The sequence below is a fragment of the Theropithecus gelada genome, chromosome 7b (genome assembly GCF_003255815.1).
Source record: "Theropithecus gelada isolate Dixy chromosome 7b, Tgel_1.0, whole genome shotgun sequence".
In the NCBI taxonomy this organism is placed as follows: domain Eukaryota; kingdom Metazoa; phylum Chordata; class Mammalia; order Primates; family Cercopithecidae; genus Theropithecus; species Theropithecus gelada.
This window is the reverse complement of record NC_037675.1, coordinates 59,539,377-59,557,353: the sequence shown is the minus strand read 5'-3', so window position 1 is coordinate 59,557,353 and position 17,977 is coordinate 59,539,377. Positions and strand designations below refer to the sequence as shown.

The following is a 17,977-nucleotide window of genomic DNA, read 5'->3' as shown; positions in this document are numbered from 1 at the left end:
TTTTTTTAATTTTTAAAAATTTAAAAAGCTGAATAGGCGGGGCACAGTGGCTCATGCCTGTAATCCCAGCACTGTTGGAGGCCAAGGTAGGCGGATCACCTGAGGTCAGGAGTTTGAGACCAACCTGGCCAACATGGTGAAACCCTGTGTATATTAAAAAATACAAAAATTAGCCAGGCGTGGTGGCAGGCACCTGTAATTCCAGCTAGTTGGGAGGCTGAGGCAGAATTGCTTGGACCCAGGAGATGAAAGTTACAGTGAGCCAAGATAGTGCCACTGCACTCCAGCCTGGACAACAGAGCAAGATCTTGCCTCAAAAGAAAAAAAAAGCTGAATAAAATAAATCATGAATAATGAGGCTTAACAATAAACACTTAACTGTTAAAATGGCAATAGTGAAATAAAGGCTCATACAAATATTTTTAAAAGCCAAAAGTTTATTTTCATTTACTACTTTGCTCATTAAAATTAAGATCTAACCTGATTGATCCAAGGACGTGTAAAATCTTCTCTCCATCTAACGGATAGTCAACATTTGGGGGTGGGGAGGGACGCTGAAATATAAATATCATAAACATAAGTCCACACATGTTGTAACCTTTGCAAAAAGATGCTTTTTTTTTTTTTTTAAACTTACCTCGTTATTCCCATCAATATTAAATTTTGCTGCTTGGATTTTTAGTCCTCGCTTCAGATCACTTACAAAGCAAGTACGCACTTAAAGGAAGAAAAGGAGACCTTGTTATGGTTAGTTGATTACAACTGAACAGAGTGAACCTACACCCCAGTTAAAACAATTCTATTCAAGTGAACATGCTAATCATCTATTCCTTTGGATTTTATAAACCCTATTTCCATCTTTAGTTAGCTAACAGTAATTTGTTCATTAAAAAACCTGTTTTGGCTGGGTGCAGTGGCTCACACCTGTAATCCCAGCACTTTGGGAGGCCGAGGCAGGCGGATTACCTGAGGTCAGGAATTCGAGACCAGCTTGCCCAACAGGGCGAAACCCCGTCTCTACTAAAAATGCAAAAAATTAGCCGGGTGTGGTGGTGGGTGCCTGTAATCCCAGCTGCTTGAGAGGCGGAGGCAGGAGAATTGCTTGAACCCGGGAGGCAGAGGTTGCAGTGAGCTGAGATCGTGCCACTCCAGCCTGGGCAACAAAAGTGAAACTCTGTCTCAAAGAAAAAAACCAAAATAGAACAAAACAAAACAAAAAAACAACCTTTTTCATTGACTAAGGTGTCATAAGACATGTTGTACATTCATCTTGTATAAAACCTCATTTTTAAAAAATCATCTTTAAAGAAACTGTTGTTTGACATCTCTTATATAAGGAGAACCACAACAAAAGTTAATTTTACCATCATAAAAAAGTAGCTATTCTAACTGAATAGTATATTTCTTTAAACCAGATTTTCTTTCTCCCTCTCTCTGATTCTTTTTAAGGAATCTTGTTGTGAAAAGATGTTACCAAAAAGAAATTGGAAAAAAAAAGAAATAAAATTAATAAATATCTTGATTGGTCAGAACACAATGCCAAATTTTTTTTTTTTTTTCTTTGACAGAGTCTCACTCTATTGCACAGACTGGAGTGCAGTGGCGCGATCTCGGCACACTGCAACCTCCACCGCCCGGATTCATGCGATTCTCATACCTCAGGCACCCAAGTAGCTGGGATTACAGGTGCACGCCACCATGCCCAGCTAATTTTTGTATTTTTAGTAGAGACAGCATTTCGCCATGTTGGTCAGGTTGGTCTCGAACTCCTGACCTCAAGTGATCCACCTGCCTTGGCCTCCAAAAGTGATGGGATTACAGGCACGGGCCACTGTGCCTGGCTGGTACAATGCCAATTTTTGCTCTTAGTTGCAATGTAACACTCCTTAGTTTTGGGCTTTTTGTAATGATTGTTCCTCGTTAGCACACCCCAACACTACCGCTTTCTTTCTACTATATCACTTTACTTTTTGCATGTCGAAAACTTTTTCTTTTAAAAATTCTATTGCAAAGTATTTTTTATAATGAGCTGCTTAAAATTATTTCAAGGTAGTTAGGGAATACTTTTTTTAAAGTAGAGATAAAATTGATGTTAAATGCAAGAAATTCGACAACTTGGTTGTATTACTCGTAAAGCATGTTAGCCATATATATTATGAAAAGAATTATGCATAATATATATGATATAATGCATATTGATATGATATATATATTATACACAATTCTTTTCATAATACATTATGTAGTGAATTTCATTCACTAATTCAAACCACATGTGTTGAGAATCCACAATATGCTACTATGCTAGATAGTGAGCCAGGCGCTAAAGCTACTTGTATGTTTTATATTTTATTCAAGTGCTCGTGACTATCTAAGCAAAGTAAATACCTAGCCTTGAGATCTTTTATTTGTTTTTGAGATGGAGTCAAGATTCCCTTGCCCAGGTTGGAGTGTAGTGGTGCAATCTTAGCTCACTGCAACCTCTGCCTCTGGGATTCAAGTGATCCTCCCACCTCAGCCTCCCAAGTAGCGGAGACTACAAGTGGGTACCACCATGCCTGGCTAATTTTTTGTAGTTTTATTTTTATTTTTTTGAGATAGAGTTTCACTCTGTCATCCACACTGGAGTCCAATGGCATGATCTCGGCTCACTGCAACCTCTGCCTCGCAATTCAAGATCACACAATACAATGAATATGTGTATGCTGCATGTTAGTTTTTGTTTTTGTTTTCTTTTGAGATAGTCTTGCTCTGTCACCCAGGCTGGAATGCAGTGGTCTGGACTTAGCTTACTACAGCCTCCACCAGGAGATCCCAGGTTCAAGTGATCCTCCACTTCAGCCCCTCTAAATAGTTGGGACTAGAGGTCTGTACCACCACACCTGGCTAATTTTTGTATTTTTTGTAGAGACAGGGTTTCATCACGTTGTCCAGGCTGGTCTTGAACTCCTGGGCTTAAGTGATTCACCTGCCTTGGCCTCCCAAAGTGCTGGGATTACAGGGGCCAGCCACTACACCCAGCCTGCATATTTGTTTTTAACAGAAAGGGTTTCTACTGTACATACCTTCAGCAACATGCTTTCTTCCTTTACATTATGGACCTTCTTCCAAACCAATACTCTAGCTCTTCTTTTAACAGCTACATGACATTCCTTATAATGAAGTTACCAAACTTCATGCAATAACCCTTTTTAGATGGGATGCACACTTTGAATTTTAATAAATATGCCAGATTGCTTTCCAAAAAGGTTAGTTTGCAATCCTTACTACTAATAATAAACATTCATTTTCCTACCATCTCACTAATACCAGATGTCTTTCAAATTTTTGCCAATCTGATGTCTCCCTGACTAATGGTAGAGTTAAACATCTTTTCACAGGTTGGAGGCCACATGAAAAGAAAACACTCCACGTCGTCAACAATTGTTATATCATGGAGGATAGAAATGGAAGAGAGGAAAGGAAACCATTTTACCTGAGATATTGCTGTATTATTTGAACTACTGTAATAAGCAGTACAAATGATTAATATTTTATAACAAATTGAAAAGAATTTAGGTAATTAAAACACATAAAAGATATTAAGTAATATAATGGAAAGCAAGATATATTTTGTAGCTGTAGCTCTAACCCTACCTACTTGTGTGACACTGAACAAATAACTTAACATTTCAGAGCCCCAACTGTATTAGATTATCTCCAGCTCTCATTTAACTCTGAAATCCATTACTGTCTAGCTATTAAGCATCCTAAATTATTAACATTAATGACATGCCAAGTATTGAAGAAGATTATATTTTAAATGTATTTTATTTCAGTGAACAAAAATACCAGAAAACTCAATTTGAACATTATCATAGAAATTCACTCTAGCAAAGTAGAAGCAATCTCACTTAGGTGAATCCAATGTACCGTGTAGTACTTTGGTCACAATTTCAGAATGTTTTAGAAAAATGTATGAAGAAAACTAGAGTAAAAAACATTATACTAATCAAACCAGTAGCTTTCTTAAGCAATTTAACTGTTCTTTCACACTGCAAAATACTAGGTTCCCTGGTAACCCTGTATACTCTATACAATTGAGAAGCTGCTTCAGTAACACATCATCACTATGCCACAGCTTCCCTAAGTGTGAAAAAAAATTGGAATTTGTACTTAAGAGTATCCCATAGTCTATATATTAAATACTTTTAGGATATTATATTATGAATATATTTTCTATCTGTCTAACTGTTTAGAAGCATATGCCATACAAACTAACACTTAAGGATGAAAGGGACAAAAATGAGAACTTACTTTACCTTTAATATCCTCTAAGACGCCTTCTGGAACTGAACCTAAAAAAAATATTTCATTTAGAATTATAAAACCTTAATAATAATTAAAAACAGTCTATTAAATTGCCTTCACATTTCTATTTTTCAGTTTAGAAAAAATTTTAAAAATACAACTACTATAATTTTCTCAAAAAGTCTAACAGAAAAATTTAATTTTGTTTTAGGGAAGAAATACCATCATTCAAAGGCAAGACAAACCATGGAAATCGAAGCAAAAAATTGAAGTTTCAAGTTTATCTTTCCAGTGATAATAAATAGTTGTCAGTAACATGCTAACATATTTTTTAAAAGTACCACACACATGGCGGGCGCCTGTAGTCCCAGCTACTCGGGAGGCTGAGGCAGGAGAATGGCGTGAACCCAGCAGGCAGAGCTTGCAGTGAGCCGAGATCACGCCACTGCACTCCAGCCTGGGCAAAGAGCAAGATTCTTTTTTTAAAAAAAAAAAGTACCACACACAGTCTTTTAATCTTTTCCTTCAAGGTAAAGGTGACATTTTAAAAATGAGTGAGAAAGTACCTATTCATTCTTTTTTGAATTAGGTTCTATATACTAAATGAAAGAGGCTCATTCAAAGTTCACCTAAGGATACCAAGTATATCTATCTTCATGCAATACAGGAAGCCTTTGGAAAGTGAATATTTGGATATGTTACCATTGTTATAAAATTTTGTTGCCAAAAATCTGTCTCAGAAACAAAATTTTCTAACCTAAAGTCTTCAAAACTAAGAATTTTTAACCTTGGGGCCAGGCGCGGTGGCTTACACCTGTAATCCCAGCACTTTGGGAGGCCAAGGTGGGTGGATCACCTGAGGTCGGGAGTTCAAGATCAGCCTGACCAACATGCAGAAACCTCGTCTCTACAAAAAAATACAAAAAGCTGGGTGTGGTGGTGCTTGCCTGTAATCCCAGCTACTCAGGAGGATAAGGCAGGAGAACTGCTTGAACTCGGGAGGAGTGTGGGGTAAGCTGAGATCATGCCATTGCACTCCAGCCTGGGCAAAAAGAGCAAAACTTCGACTCAAAAAAAAAAAGAATTTTTAACCCATTGTAAAAAAATATGTAAAAATATTTTCATTGATTTATAAGAATAAATTATTGATATCAGAGAAGATAGACATCTACAGCTGAAAATAAATCATTATTTAATAAGCATAATTATGGCCTTCTTCCACCTGGATCTACATTTGTTGTCAGCTATAACTTTCAGTTCTGAGAGCCATTAAAATTAAGTATTAAAATCAGGTAAACTTAGAAACCACACCATTAAAATGTTAAGCCATAATTTAAAAAAAAAAAAAAAGCACATTTAATGTTTAGTTATATGGCAAAAGATTTTTACCTTTAGTAAGTATAACTTTAGAATTATTTGTTATTTTACCTTTATTATCTCATCCTTTCCAAAGGCTTACTTTTGTGTTTCATAATATAGTAACAATAGTGCATACATGGTTTATAAATAAACAGACATACTCTAGGTAATATGTTCAAAGTTTTATTTTACCTGTGGGGCCAGTACATGATAAAAATTTTTTGAAGATTTCCTATCTTTGAGTGTTAAAATTTATCAAGAGGATAAAGATATGCCAGAAGATTTAATCCTGGTTATAAATAGATGAGAGAAATGTAACTTGACTGTAAGAACCTGCAATTTAAAAATAAGTGCTAAAACCTAGAGCATTCCACAACTTCAATGCTCTCTCTTGGAACATTTATATAAATTTTAACATGTGTCAAAGAAATCTGGTAATATGAGAAACTATTTTCTTTAGGCAAATGTAAGGCAGGCCTGGAAATAAAGAGTTTAATTTAGCTAAGAGTAGATGCTGCTTTGGTAAGGAGCTCCTTAATCATAAGGAGCAAATAATCATAAGGGGCAAATAATCATAACTATTTAAATTTTGCAAGTAAAGAATAGAAACAAGAGGCATTCCCTGGCTCTAGCTCTAAAAAATCACTTACATTTCAGTTAGGAAAATAAGAAACATAACATGTTGGTATATAATTTAAACTGTACATTTTTCCAATCAGTGTACTTAGTTTAGCCTTTTTGAGTTACTATGATATATTCAATTTTAAACTAAGTTCTAAACAGTAAATGAAAGAGGCTCATTCAAAATTCACTTAAGGATACTCAAGCATATCTCAGACTTACATGTAATCTTTGCTAAGAACCTAGAAAAGAGACATTTTAAATTCGTTTGCATTTTCTTTTTTCTTTTTTTTTTTTTGAGATGGAGTCTCCCTCTGTCACCCAGGCTGGAGTGCAATGGCTCGATCTCGGCTCACTGCAACCTCCACCTCCCAGGTTCAAGCGATTCTCCTGCCTCAGCCTCCCGAGTAGTTGGGATTAGAGGCCCGTGCCACCATGCCAATTTTTTTTTTCTTTTTTAATGTAGAGACAGGGTTTCACCATGTTGGTCAGGGTGGTCTCGAACTCTTGACCTCAAGTGACCCACTCACCTTGGCCTCCCAAAGTGTTGGGATTACAGGCGTGAGCCACCGTCCCCAGCCGTATTTGCAGTGGGTGCTTTGGCAAATATTTATATGATTTGATTCCACAATTTTGTAGGACTGCATGGCTATCACAGACTCAGATTGTGAGGAGTATTAAAGGGAAAGGTTAGAATCAGTACAAGGTGGACTAGAAAAAGAATATCCAAGAATGTATCATTTATAATTTTATGGAAATATTACTGAGTTTAAAGACCTTTACAAAGAACATCTTGCGATGCTATACTGAATTTATTATCTTTGAAGACCTTTTATAAATTACCTGTCACCAAAATATACTAAGACATCACAAAGTTATCTGGAATTTGAAAGCTATAATTGGATCTACAGAATGAAAAATGCTATTAACTTAACTATCAATAAGGAACAACAGGAAAACATAGGTATGCCTAAGTGTCCCGAAAATCTGGCTTTCCAACATATATTCAATGCCCCAGCAGTATACTAGGTGCTACAGATTGAAAAATAAACAAGACAGGGATCCTCAAAGTCTCCTGGGGGAAACAAGCAAGTTAACAGGCAAAGGAGAATGTGTCATATGTGCTATAATAAATTACTGCTGAGGGCTTAACAGAGAGGAGCAATTTATTCTGCTTAGGGAAGATGAGGAAGGTTTCACCATTAAGGTGACATTCCAGCTGAGTCATGCAGAGGGATCAAAAACCCAACTAGGCAAAGAAAAACATCCCAGGGAAAGAAAAAGAATAAATGAAAGCACAGGGTTGTGCTAGGATTCACAGTGCCTCGACAACTGTAAGAAATTTACTGAAGATTTAATAAAGAACAAAGGATAAAGTTTAGTGATCTAAGGATAAGAGGTAGAACAAACTCAGATTTTGAAGAAACATTTATATCCAATAGATAATTTGGATTTTAACTTGTAGGAGCTTACAAAAATTCTCAAGCAGAACAGCAATGTAGTTATCTTTATTTTGTGAAAAACTGGCAGGACACGGTGGTTCAGGACGTAATCCTAGCATTTTGTGGGGCGGGGGCTGGTGGATTGAGCTCAGGAGTTCGAGACCAGCCTGGACGACATGGTGAAACCCCATTTCTACAAAATGTACCCCCCAAAAATTAGCTGGGAGTGGTGACTCGCGCCTGTAGTCCCAGCTACTCAGGAGGCTGAGATTGAAGAATGGCTTGAGCCCAGGAGGTGGAGACTGCAGTGAGCCAAGATCATGCCACTGCCCTCCAGTCTGGGCAACAGAGTGAGATCCTGTTGCAAAAGCATAAAAATATTTTGTGGATGATTGTATATTTAGAAAACCCCATTGTCTCAGCCCAAAATCTCCTTAAGCTGATAAGCAACTTCAGCAAAGTCTCAGGATACAAAATTAATGTGCAAAAATCACAAGCATTCTTATACACCAGTAACAGACAAACAGAGAGCCAAATCATGAATGAACTTCCCTTCACAATTGCTTCAAAGAGAATAAAATACCTAGGAATCCAACTTACAAGGGATGTAAAGGACCTCTTCAAGGAGAACTACAAACCACTGCTCAGTGAAATAAAAGAGGACACAAACAAATGGAAGAACATACCATGCTCATGGATAGGAAGAATCAATATTGTGAAAATGGCCATACTGCCCAAGGTAATTTATAGATTCAATGCCATCCCCATCAAGCTACCAATGAGTTGCTTCACAGAATTGGAAAAAACTGCTTTAAAGTTCATATGGAACCAAAAAAGACCCCGTATTGCCAAGACAATCCTAAGTCAAAAGAACAAAGCTGGAGGCATCACGCTACCTGACTTCAAACTATACTACAAGGCTACAGTAACCAAAACAGCATGGTACTGGTACCAAAACAGAGATATAGACCAATGGAACAGAACAGAGTCCTCAGAAATAATACCACACATCTACAGCCATCTGATCTTTGACAAACCTGAGAGAAACAAGAAATGGGGAAAGGATTCCCTATTTAATAAATGGTGCTGGGAAAATTGGCTAGCCATAAGTAGAAAGCTGAAACTGGATCCTTTCCTTACTCCTTATACGAAAATTAATTCAAGATGGATTAGAGACTTAAATGTTAGACCTAATACCATAAAAATCCTAGAGGAAAACCTAGGTAGTACCATTCAGGACATAGGCATGGGCAAAGACTTCATGTCTAAAACACCAAAAGCAACGGCAGCAAAAGCCAAAATTGACAAATGGGATCTCATTAAACTAAAGAGCTTCTGCACAGTAAAAGAAACTACCATCAGAGTGAACAGGCAACCTACAGAATGGGAGAAAATTTTTGCAATCTACTCATCTGACAAAGGGCTAATATCCAGAACCTATAAAGAACTCAAACAAATTTACAAGAAAAAAACAAACAACCCCATCAAAAAGTGGGCAAAGGATATGAACAGACATTTCTCAAAAGAAGACATTCATACAGCCAACAGACACAAAAAAAATGCTCATCATCACTGGCCATCAGAGAAATGCAAATCAAAACCACAATGAGATACCATCTCACACCAGTTAGAATGGCAATCATTAAAAAGTCAGGAAACAACAGGTGCTGGAGAGGATGTGGAGAAATAGGAACACTTATACACTGTTGGTGGGATTGTAAACTAGTTCAACCATTATGGAAAACAGTACGGCGATTCCTCAAGGATCTAGAACTAGATGTACCATATGACCCAGCCATCCCATTACTGGCTATATACCCAAAAGATTATAAATCATGCTGCTATAAAGACACATGCACACGTATGTTTATTACGGCACTATTCACAATAGCAAAGACTTGGAATCAACCCAAATGTCCATCAGTGGCAGACTGGATTAAGAAAATGTGGCACATATACACCATGGAATACTATGCAGCCATAAAAAAGGATGAGTTTGTGTCCTTTGTAGGGACATGGATGCAGCTGGAAACCATCACTCTTAGCAAACTATCACAAGAACAGAAAACCAAACACCGCATGTTCTCACTTATAGGTGGGAACTGAACAATGAGATCACTTGGACTTGGGAAGGGGAACATCACACACCGGGGCCTATCATGGGGACGGGGGAGGGGGGAGGGATTGCATTGGGAGTTATACCTGATGTAAATGACGAGTTGATGGGTGCTTATGAGTTGATGGGTGCAGCACACCAACATGGCACAAGTATACATATGTAACAAACCTGCACGTTATGCTCATGTACCCTGGAACTTAAAAAAAAAAAAAAAAAATTTTGTGGAAAGTTATTCCTGGCAACAGTGTGAAATAGACTGAATCCATCCAGAGAGTAGGCTTCTGTAATAATCTAAGCAAGAAATGAGGGCCTAGATTAAAACAATGTCTTTGCTCTCAGGTGTTCAATGGTGTGGAAGGTCAAAAAAAAAGAAAAATGAGATCTGAGATTTCTGAAGAACTGAAAGGCTATAATAACTTAAAGTTTTGTAAAATGGGAGACAAGGAAGATGTTATTATCTTTATCTAATAATTGAAATGAATTTGAGGAAAGACATAATGTGTTCACTTTTGGAAAACTTAAGTTTGAAGTGCCTAGAGACATACACAGTCTCTAATAATCAGTTGGAAATATGAATATCAAGTTCAGAAGAAGGATCAGGCCCAGTGACACATTTGAGAATCAACAGCATGCAGATGCAGAAGTTGTGGGAGTAGGTAAGATCACATTTAAAAAGCCAGCAGAGAAAAAGAAGGAACAAACACTAGATCCCTAGTGGAATACCAGTAGAGAAAGCAAGAGCAGAGGAAGCCAGAGGACTATTTGGGGAAGTAATAGACAACTACTAAAAAAAAGAATCCTGAAAGCCAAGGAGAAGAAAGCATTCAAGAGTACATGATGATCCACAGTGTCAAAAGTTCTGGACAGGATGACTAAAATCAAACTATTGAATTTGGTGATTAAAAGTTCAACGAGCTTATAGTTGAAGCAGTGCCATCAGAGAGGCATGGGGAGAAAAGAGAATAATCATGCAATGGAGCAAAGACTAAAATATAAGTTGAAGAGATAAAAATAGAGTGTAAATCACTCCTAAACCAATTAAAATGAATTTACCCATCACTGAGGGAAGGCTCTGTTCTTTAGCAGCACTTGTGTCAACAGTACATTGTTCCAATAGTTGAGTTTCCAACTCTCTGAAATTTAAAAAAAAAAATGTTACTGGAATTAAAATATTGAAACTGATATCCTTTTCTTATTTCATACTTTTAACTACATAATAAATTATTATGCTTTTTTTTTTTTTTTTTTGAGACAGAGTCTCACTCTGTCACCCAGGCTGGAGTTAAGTGGCGCAATCCTGGTTCACTGCAACCTCCACCTCCTGGGTTCAAGTGATTCTCCTGCCTCAGCTTCCCGAGTAGCTGGGATTACAGGTACCCGCCACCATGCCCAGCTAATTTTTGTATTTTTAGTAGAGATAGGGTTTTGCCATGTTGGCCAGGCTGGTCTCAAACTCCTGACCTCAGGTGATCCACCTGCCTCGGCCTCCCAGAGTGCTGGGATAATACAGGCGTGAGCCACCACACCCAGCCCAATTATTATGATTTAAATAAGAATGATCTTCTTGCTAGGCGCGGTGGCTCACGCCTACACAATGGAGTACTATTCAGCTATAAAAAGGAATGAGATCCAGTCATCTGCAACAACACTGATGGAACTGTAGATCATTACGTTAAGTGAAATAAGCCATGCACAGAAAGACCAATATTATATGTTCTCACTTATTTGTGGGATCTAAACAGCAAAACAATGGAACTCATGGACATAGAGAGTAGAAGGATGGCTACCAGAGGCCAGGGAGGATAGTGGAGGGATAAATGGGAGGTGAGGTTAATTAATGGGTACAAAAAAATAGAAACAATAAGACCTATATTTGATAGCACGACAGGGTGACTATAGACAATAACTTAACTGTACATTTTAAAATCATGCAAAGAGTGTAATTAGATTGTAACTCAAAGGATAAATGCTTGACGGGATGGATACCCCATTCTCCATGATGTGCTTATTTCCCATTGCATGCCTGTATCAAAACATCCCATGTACCTCATAAATATATACACCTACTATGTACCCACAAAAATTAAAAATTAAAAAAACTGGCTTATTCTTTAAAAATCAATATACTTGAAGCTAATAGAGGGTGGAATAAATAAAATTCACTGTCCATTTATCACAAGCCCTCTATTGATCACTGATCAACAAACAGATTAGCAACTGTTTTTGTGACACAGGTGAAATGAATATGTTAAATTCCAAGAAACTTACTTGTGAAGAGCTTTTCCTCCTAGGGGTAGTGCTCCCCAACAATTTAGAACTGGGATTCCTTCATATATCTATAGAGTAGTCAAGGATACTACTATTTTACGAGATAAAATGTGGTTTCCTTGATATTTTCCTCACCTTCTGCAGTATTGTTCTAAATATGCTTTAGTGACAAATTTTTATTTCTTATTTTTAACATAGTTACGGAAAAATCAAAGAGTAAGTTTTTTTCATATTCTTCATCAAAGAAAACAATAAAAATACGCATATGCACATGACCACGCACAATTCATTAGCTACGGCTGGGGCATCTGATAAAAGCAGCCACTAGGCCTATGTAGCTACTTAATATGTGAAATATGGCTAGTCTGAATTGAGATGTGCTCTAAGACTAAACTACATACCAAATTTAGAAGGTTTTAATACCAAAAAACCCCACTAAAATACCTCATTATAATTTTTGTATTGATGGAATACTAGAGTATTTTGAATATATTGGGTTAAATAAAATATACTATTAATTTCATGTTTTCTTGTGCCTTTTAAAATGTGGCTCTTAGAAAATTCTATTTACTTTTTTTTGAGACAGGGTCTCGCTCTGTAGCCCAGGCTGGAGTACAGTGGTGCGATCTCGGCTCAGTACAACCTCCACCTCCCAGGTTCAAGTGATTCTTGTGCCTGTCTCCCAAGTAGTTGGGATTACAGGCATGTGCCACCACAGCCGGCTAATTTTTGTATTTTTCGTAGAGATGGGGTTTTGACCAGTTGGCCAGGCTGGTCTCAAACTCTTGGCCTCAGGTGATCTGCCCACTTCAGCCTCCCAAGGTGCTAGTATTACATGTGTGAGCCATGGCGCCCAGCCTAGAATACTCTAAATTACATACATGGCTCACATTATATTTCTACAGGACAGAGCCGAGGGAAGTAAACTATTTACTGTGTGTTTGCTAAGTATATTGGTAACAGCATCAGCTTTGGAAACAGACATGGGTTTATATCCTGGCTACATGTTCATAAAAAGAGGAGTCAACTACCCATCCCAACTCTCAATATTATCATTTATATAATGAGAATACTACTACTCATGTTGCACGGTTAAGAATTAAACACAAAATACTTTATACTAAAAAACACTACTGCTTGATTAAATTCCTTAGAAGTTAATGATTCTTAATTTCCTTCCATGAATATTTTTTCTAATATACACGTAGATCTCAAAATTGCAAGAGTCTTACATTCATGCACATCAACATCCTTTACAATAAAGCAATGTCCACTAGGACAATTCTAAGAGATGCTTATCTATACTCCGCTTAAATATTTATAATGGAAAGAAATGTACTAGTTTATATGGTCAGTAATTCCATTCTGGGATAGCCTGAATTATTAGTAAGTTCCGACCTATGGTCAATGACATAAAAATCACAGCACGTACTAAGAAAATTACTTGTGCCAAATCGTATGTATACTAAACACTTTATATATATTACATCACTTAACTAACACAACTCTTCTATGAGATGGAAATATTATAATCCCCAATTTATGGATAAAGAAACTGAGGCCCAAAGAGATTAAGCTACCTGACCAAGTAGTAAGAAGCATAACTGGAGATCTGCACTTATTGTGTATTTGATTCTAAAACCCAAGCTTGTAAACACTAAGGCACACTGCCTTCATGATAGCCAACGAGATTTAAAAAAAAAAAAAAGAAAAGAAAAGAAAAATACATTTTTCTTTTTTTTTTTTTTTTTTGAGGCGGAGTCTCGCTCTGTCGCCCAGGATGGAGTGCAGTAGCGATCTCGGCTCACTGCAAGCTCCACCTCCCGGGTTCATGTCATTCTCCTGCCTCAGCCTCCGGAGTAGCTGGGACTACAGGCGCCAGTGAGCTCTTCAGCTACTGAAATCTTTCTGGATTGAATGTTCTCATTTCAGTTTCTCGAATTACCCTTTGTATGATTTTTTTCTTAAAACTTGACTATCCTAGTCAACTTGACACATCCTGATTTTTCTTTTAAAAACTGAACGTAATATTCATGAGGTATACTCCTGGAGTATATCCTGGGACCAAATGATAGTAACTTCTACAAAAAGTAAATTTAAGTCTTACAATCCTGTGAACTTTTTCCACATTGAATTTCATATTTGTACATAGTAACCCAAAATAGTTCAGTACAATACAAATCATTTGTAATTAGCCTAATTATTTTAGTTAAAGTAGAGTAAGAACTCCAAAGTTGGCTGGATGACAAAAAAGATATGGGTAACACCAGGCTTTCCCTATATCCACAATCTAGGACCATGGCAGAATTAATTCCAAGCGTCAGAAGAGCCATCAGATGACTTGGAGCAAGCAAGACAGATGGAACCTAGAAAATAATGAAATCAAAACAACAAAATCAGAATGAGTGTCATTATTTGAAGGTATTTGCCTTATATTCAAATATATTGAAAAAATTCACAGGAACATTATATTAACTTATATGGTGATACCTACTCCACCATCTTATGAGAGTAATTAAGAACTAGTTTGTTGATTTATATAAATTCACTCAATAACCAAAATACACTGTAATAAAAACAGCTCAACTGTTTCATTCCAAAATGATAATTAAGAGGCATTTTTCTTTATTCTTGTCCTCTTTTGGAAGGGAAAATTGAAAGGGATAAAAGAAGAGGTCTAGAGGTCGGGCGCAGAGGCTCATGCCTGTAATTTCAGCACTTTGGGAGGCTGAGGTGGGTGGATCACCTGAGGTCAGGAGTTTGAAACCAGCCTGACCAATATGGTGAAATCTCGTCTCTACTAAAAATACAAAAATGAGCTGGGTGTCATGGCATCTGCCTGTAATCTCAGCTACTAGGGAGACTGAGGCAGGAGAATTGCTTGAACCCAGGAGGCGGAGGTTGCAGTGAGCTGAGATCACACCATTGCACTTCAGCCTGGGCAATAAAGCAAGACTCTGTCTCAAAAAAAAAAAAAAGAGAGAGAGAGAGAAAGAAGAGTTCTAGAAACATAAATTTAGAGGAAGATGCTAAATTAAAAAAATGGAGAGATGCCCTTACCATTAAGATGAAAATAGAGAAAAAAATTCCTTATTGTCTTTATTTGCAAAGTTTATAATATAAACTACATATTTTTACTTTTTCTTTTTTATTTAAATTTTTATTTTTTTCTTAGAGACAAAGTCTTGCTCCATTGCCCAGGCTGAGTGCAGTGGCACAATCACAGCTCACTGCAGCCTCGAACTCCTGGGCTCAAGCAATCCTCCCACCTTAGTCTCCTGAGTAGCTGGGACTATAGATGCATGCCACCACGTCTGGCTAATTGAACTATAATTGGCAGTTAAAGTTAAACCAAAGAACAAAATATACAAATAGCTGGCTCTGTGCGACATTTTTTTCAGTAAGAATTTGCCAGATCTGGTCGCATCCCAAATACTAGATATTCAATGAAAATATGAGAGTCCATCATAATTGAATGGCAGACAAAATAATGGCTATATTTCCCTTATCTAAATAGATAAAGCAGGTATTCCAGTCATATAGAAGATAAGGATATTAACACAAACTCTAATTATAAATACAGAGAATATTCCACTTTATTCAGATAACAGCTGACACAACTTCTTGTTTTGCTTTATGTTCTCCCTACTGCAAATGAAATTCCTGGACTCATGACATCAGTTAAGTACTGGAGGCTATGCAACCTGATTCCCTGTACCTGCTTTACAAAAATACAACTTAGAAATACTAAGTGCCTTTACCTCATAAAGACATTGTGATTTTTGGTATTAGGTACGTTTTGAATTCAGTAGAATGTATGAAAATACATTTATATGTGCTTAATTTCTTATATACTTAACACATATAATCTTTCATTTTCCCTTGCTGATAAAACCTAAATTTCAAGACAGAGATTTAAAAAAATTTGAATAATTAAGATCCTGGTCTATGAAATATACTAATCTTAAAACATATTCTTGGTCATAAAATAATCTCAACTCCTATAAAATCAAAGCTACAGGTAATACTACTTATATCATGAGGTAAGTCTCATCCCTGGCATTACCGACTTACTCAAAAGGAGACACTGAATATTCCATTTCAAAGGAATTTGAAGCCTAAAATGACAAAATTCAGAACAGTATAACTAAACAATGGAAGCTAGAAAGATCTGGAAGAAACACATCACAAAGTCCACAGCACAGAATATACCTTCTAATTCTGAAAAAAAGTCCCCAAATAGAAAAACCTATATTAAAATAAATAACAAACAGTAATAAAAAGAAATCTCCAATTATGTAAGTGTTGGATGAAATGCTAAAGCATGAAATAACCACACAAAGGAAGAAAATAAATGGCCAATTTGAAGAATCTTCTGTCATCTGGTTCCCCAACTACACTGTGTGACATATAAAATAAAAGAGACAAAATATGAGGGCTTTTATTAGTTTAAGTTTTGAGTACCTACCAACAAAAAAAAAGGGAAGAAAGATTCCCTAAAAACTAGTAAGACTTTTACTGCTTCTCTTTTTATTTCAAAAGCAATTTACTTATTTGACATAAAGACAGGTACCTCAAAATACTTGAAAAGAACACGAGTGAGTGTCTCTCTGAAGTGAGAAGGACATAATACCGACTCAATAATCACAACTCGGCGGTCTCTGGGATTCACCAATAGATGCCTGAAAAGTGACAGTTTTGGCTTTAAAAATAAGTAAAAGTTTTTATTCATTTTGGTAAGTCATACAATTTGTTAAGAATAGTGAAACTGTACTACCTTAGCTTAAGATACTTTATCACAAAAAGACATCTTCATTTTATTACCCCAGAAAGATAACATTTCTGACCTCTTACTACATACCGTGCAATGTACTAGGAACTTCATTAACTTATCTCAGAAACCTAAAATTATAGCCTACTATGATTACCAACTTGAGCCATTACATAGATTTTTTTTTTTTTGAGACAGGATCTGGCTCTGTTGCCCAAGTTGGAGTGAAGAGGTGCAATGTCACCTCACTGCAACCTCGGCCTCCTGGGTTCAAGCCATCCCCTGATCTCAGTCTCCCGAGTAGCTGGTACTATAGATGTGAGCCACAGCACCTGGTGATATTTTCTTTATTTTAGGTTACAGTAGTATATGCTCACAAAGCTCCAAATATTATGACATGTGAAACCTGCATAATACAAGAACCTTATATTCCTACTACCCAGAACTACCACTGATAGACGTTTATATATTTTTTTCATTCTTATGAATGTATGGGGGTATGTTTTAACAGAAATACTCATTCTATAGATGTGGTTCTTTAACTTGCTTATTTCACTTATCAATATATCCCACACACCACACACAGGAAGTAGTACCTTCCTGTTCTACTACATACAGATGCAGAACTCTTTTTTAATAGCTGCATGGTATTTCACTGTATGAATGTAGAATAATTTAATTATCAGTTCACTTCATTAATGAACATTTCATTTTTAATATTTCCTTAAGTCTGCCAGTTTTCTAGTCTTCAAATATATTTTTGAAAAGTTTGAAAATAAGCATGCAAAAATGGCAATAGAAGTCAATTTTTTTGGGGAGGGTGCCTCAGATGTAATACAACCAATTATCACTATGGCATTAGGAAAATCTATCTAATCATAAAAGTTAGAAAACAAAATGTCTCTTACCTGAAATATAGTATGTGGATGAATTCCTTTAGGTAGGAATATAATTCTTCTGTATTGATATTATACTGAACAACTCTGACAGGCTGTAAAAAATTAAAATGATTTATTAATTTATATTAATAAAATCATCTCAAATTAAGATTAAAATGTAATTATTTACTAATGAGTTTTCTGGGAATAAATTAAAAGCAATTTGTAT

General features: G+C 36.5%; 2 protein-coding genes across 2 annotated transcripts in view; one reads left to right on the top strand and one right to left on the bottom strand.

Moving 5' to 3' along the window:
* ARMH4 (armadillo-like helical domain containing 4) overlaps positions 1–17,977 on the top strand; it is a 301,177-nt gene that overhangs the window by 74,619 nt on the left and 208,581 nt on the right. The gene's annotated exons all lie outside the window — the stretch shown is intronic.
* The window catches only part of ACTR10 (actin related protein 10 homolog), a 36,011-nt gene that overhangs the window by 10,313 nt on the left and 7,721 nt on the right, over positions 1–17,977 (bottom strand). Inside the window, exons 3-10 of the mRNA XM_025393065.1 lie at positions 17,779–17,861; positions 16,673–16,781; positions 14,359–14,465; positions 12,100–12,168; positions 10,885–10,964; positions 4,302–4,337; positions 638–717; positions 481–554 (exon numbers count right to left, since the gene is read on the bottom strand). Of these exons, the coding sequence (XP_025248850.1) occupies positions 481–554; positions 638–717; positions 4,302–4,337; positions 10,885–10,964; positions 12,100–12,168; positions 14,359–14,465; positions 16,673–16,781; positions 17,779–17,861 (638 nt within the window). The remainder of the gene's footprint in view (positions 1–480; positions 555–637; positions 718–4,301; positions 4,338–10,884; positions 10,965–12,099; positions 12,169–14,358; positions 14,466–16,672; positions 16,782–17,778; positions 17,862–17,977) is intronic.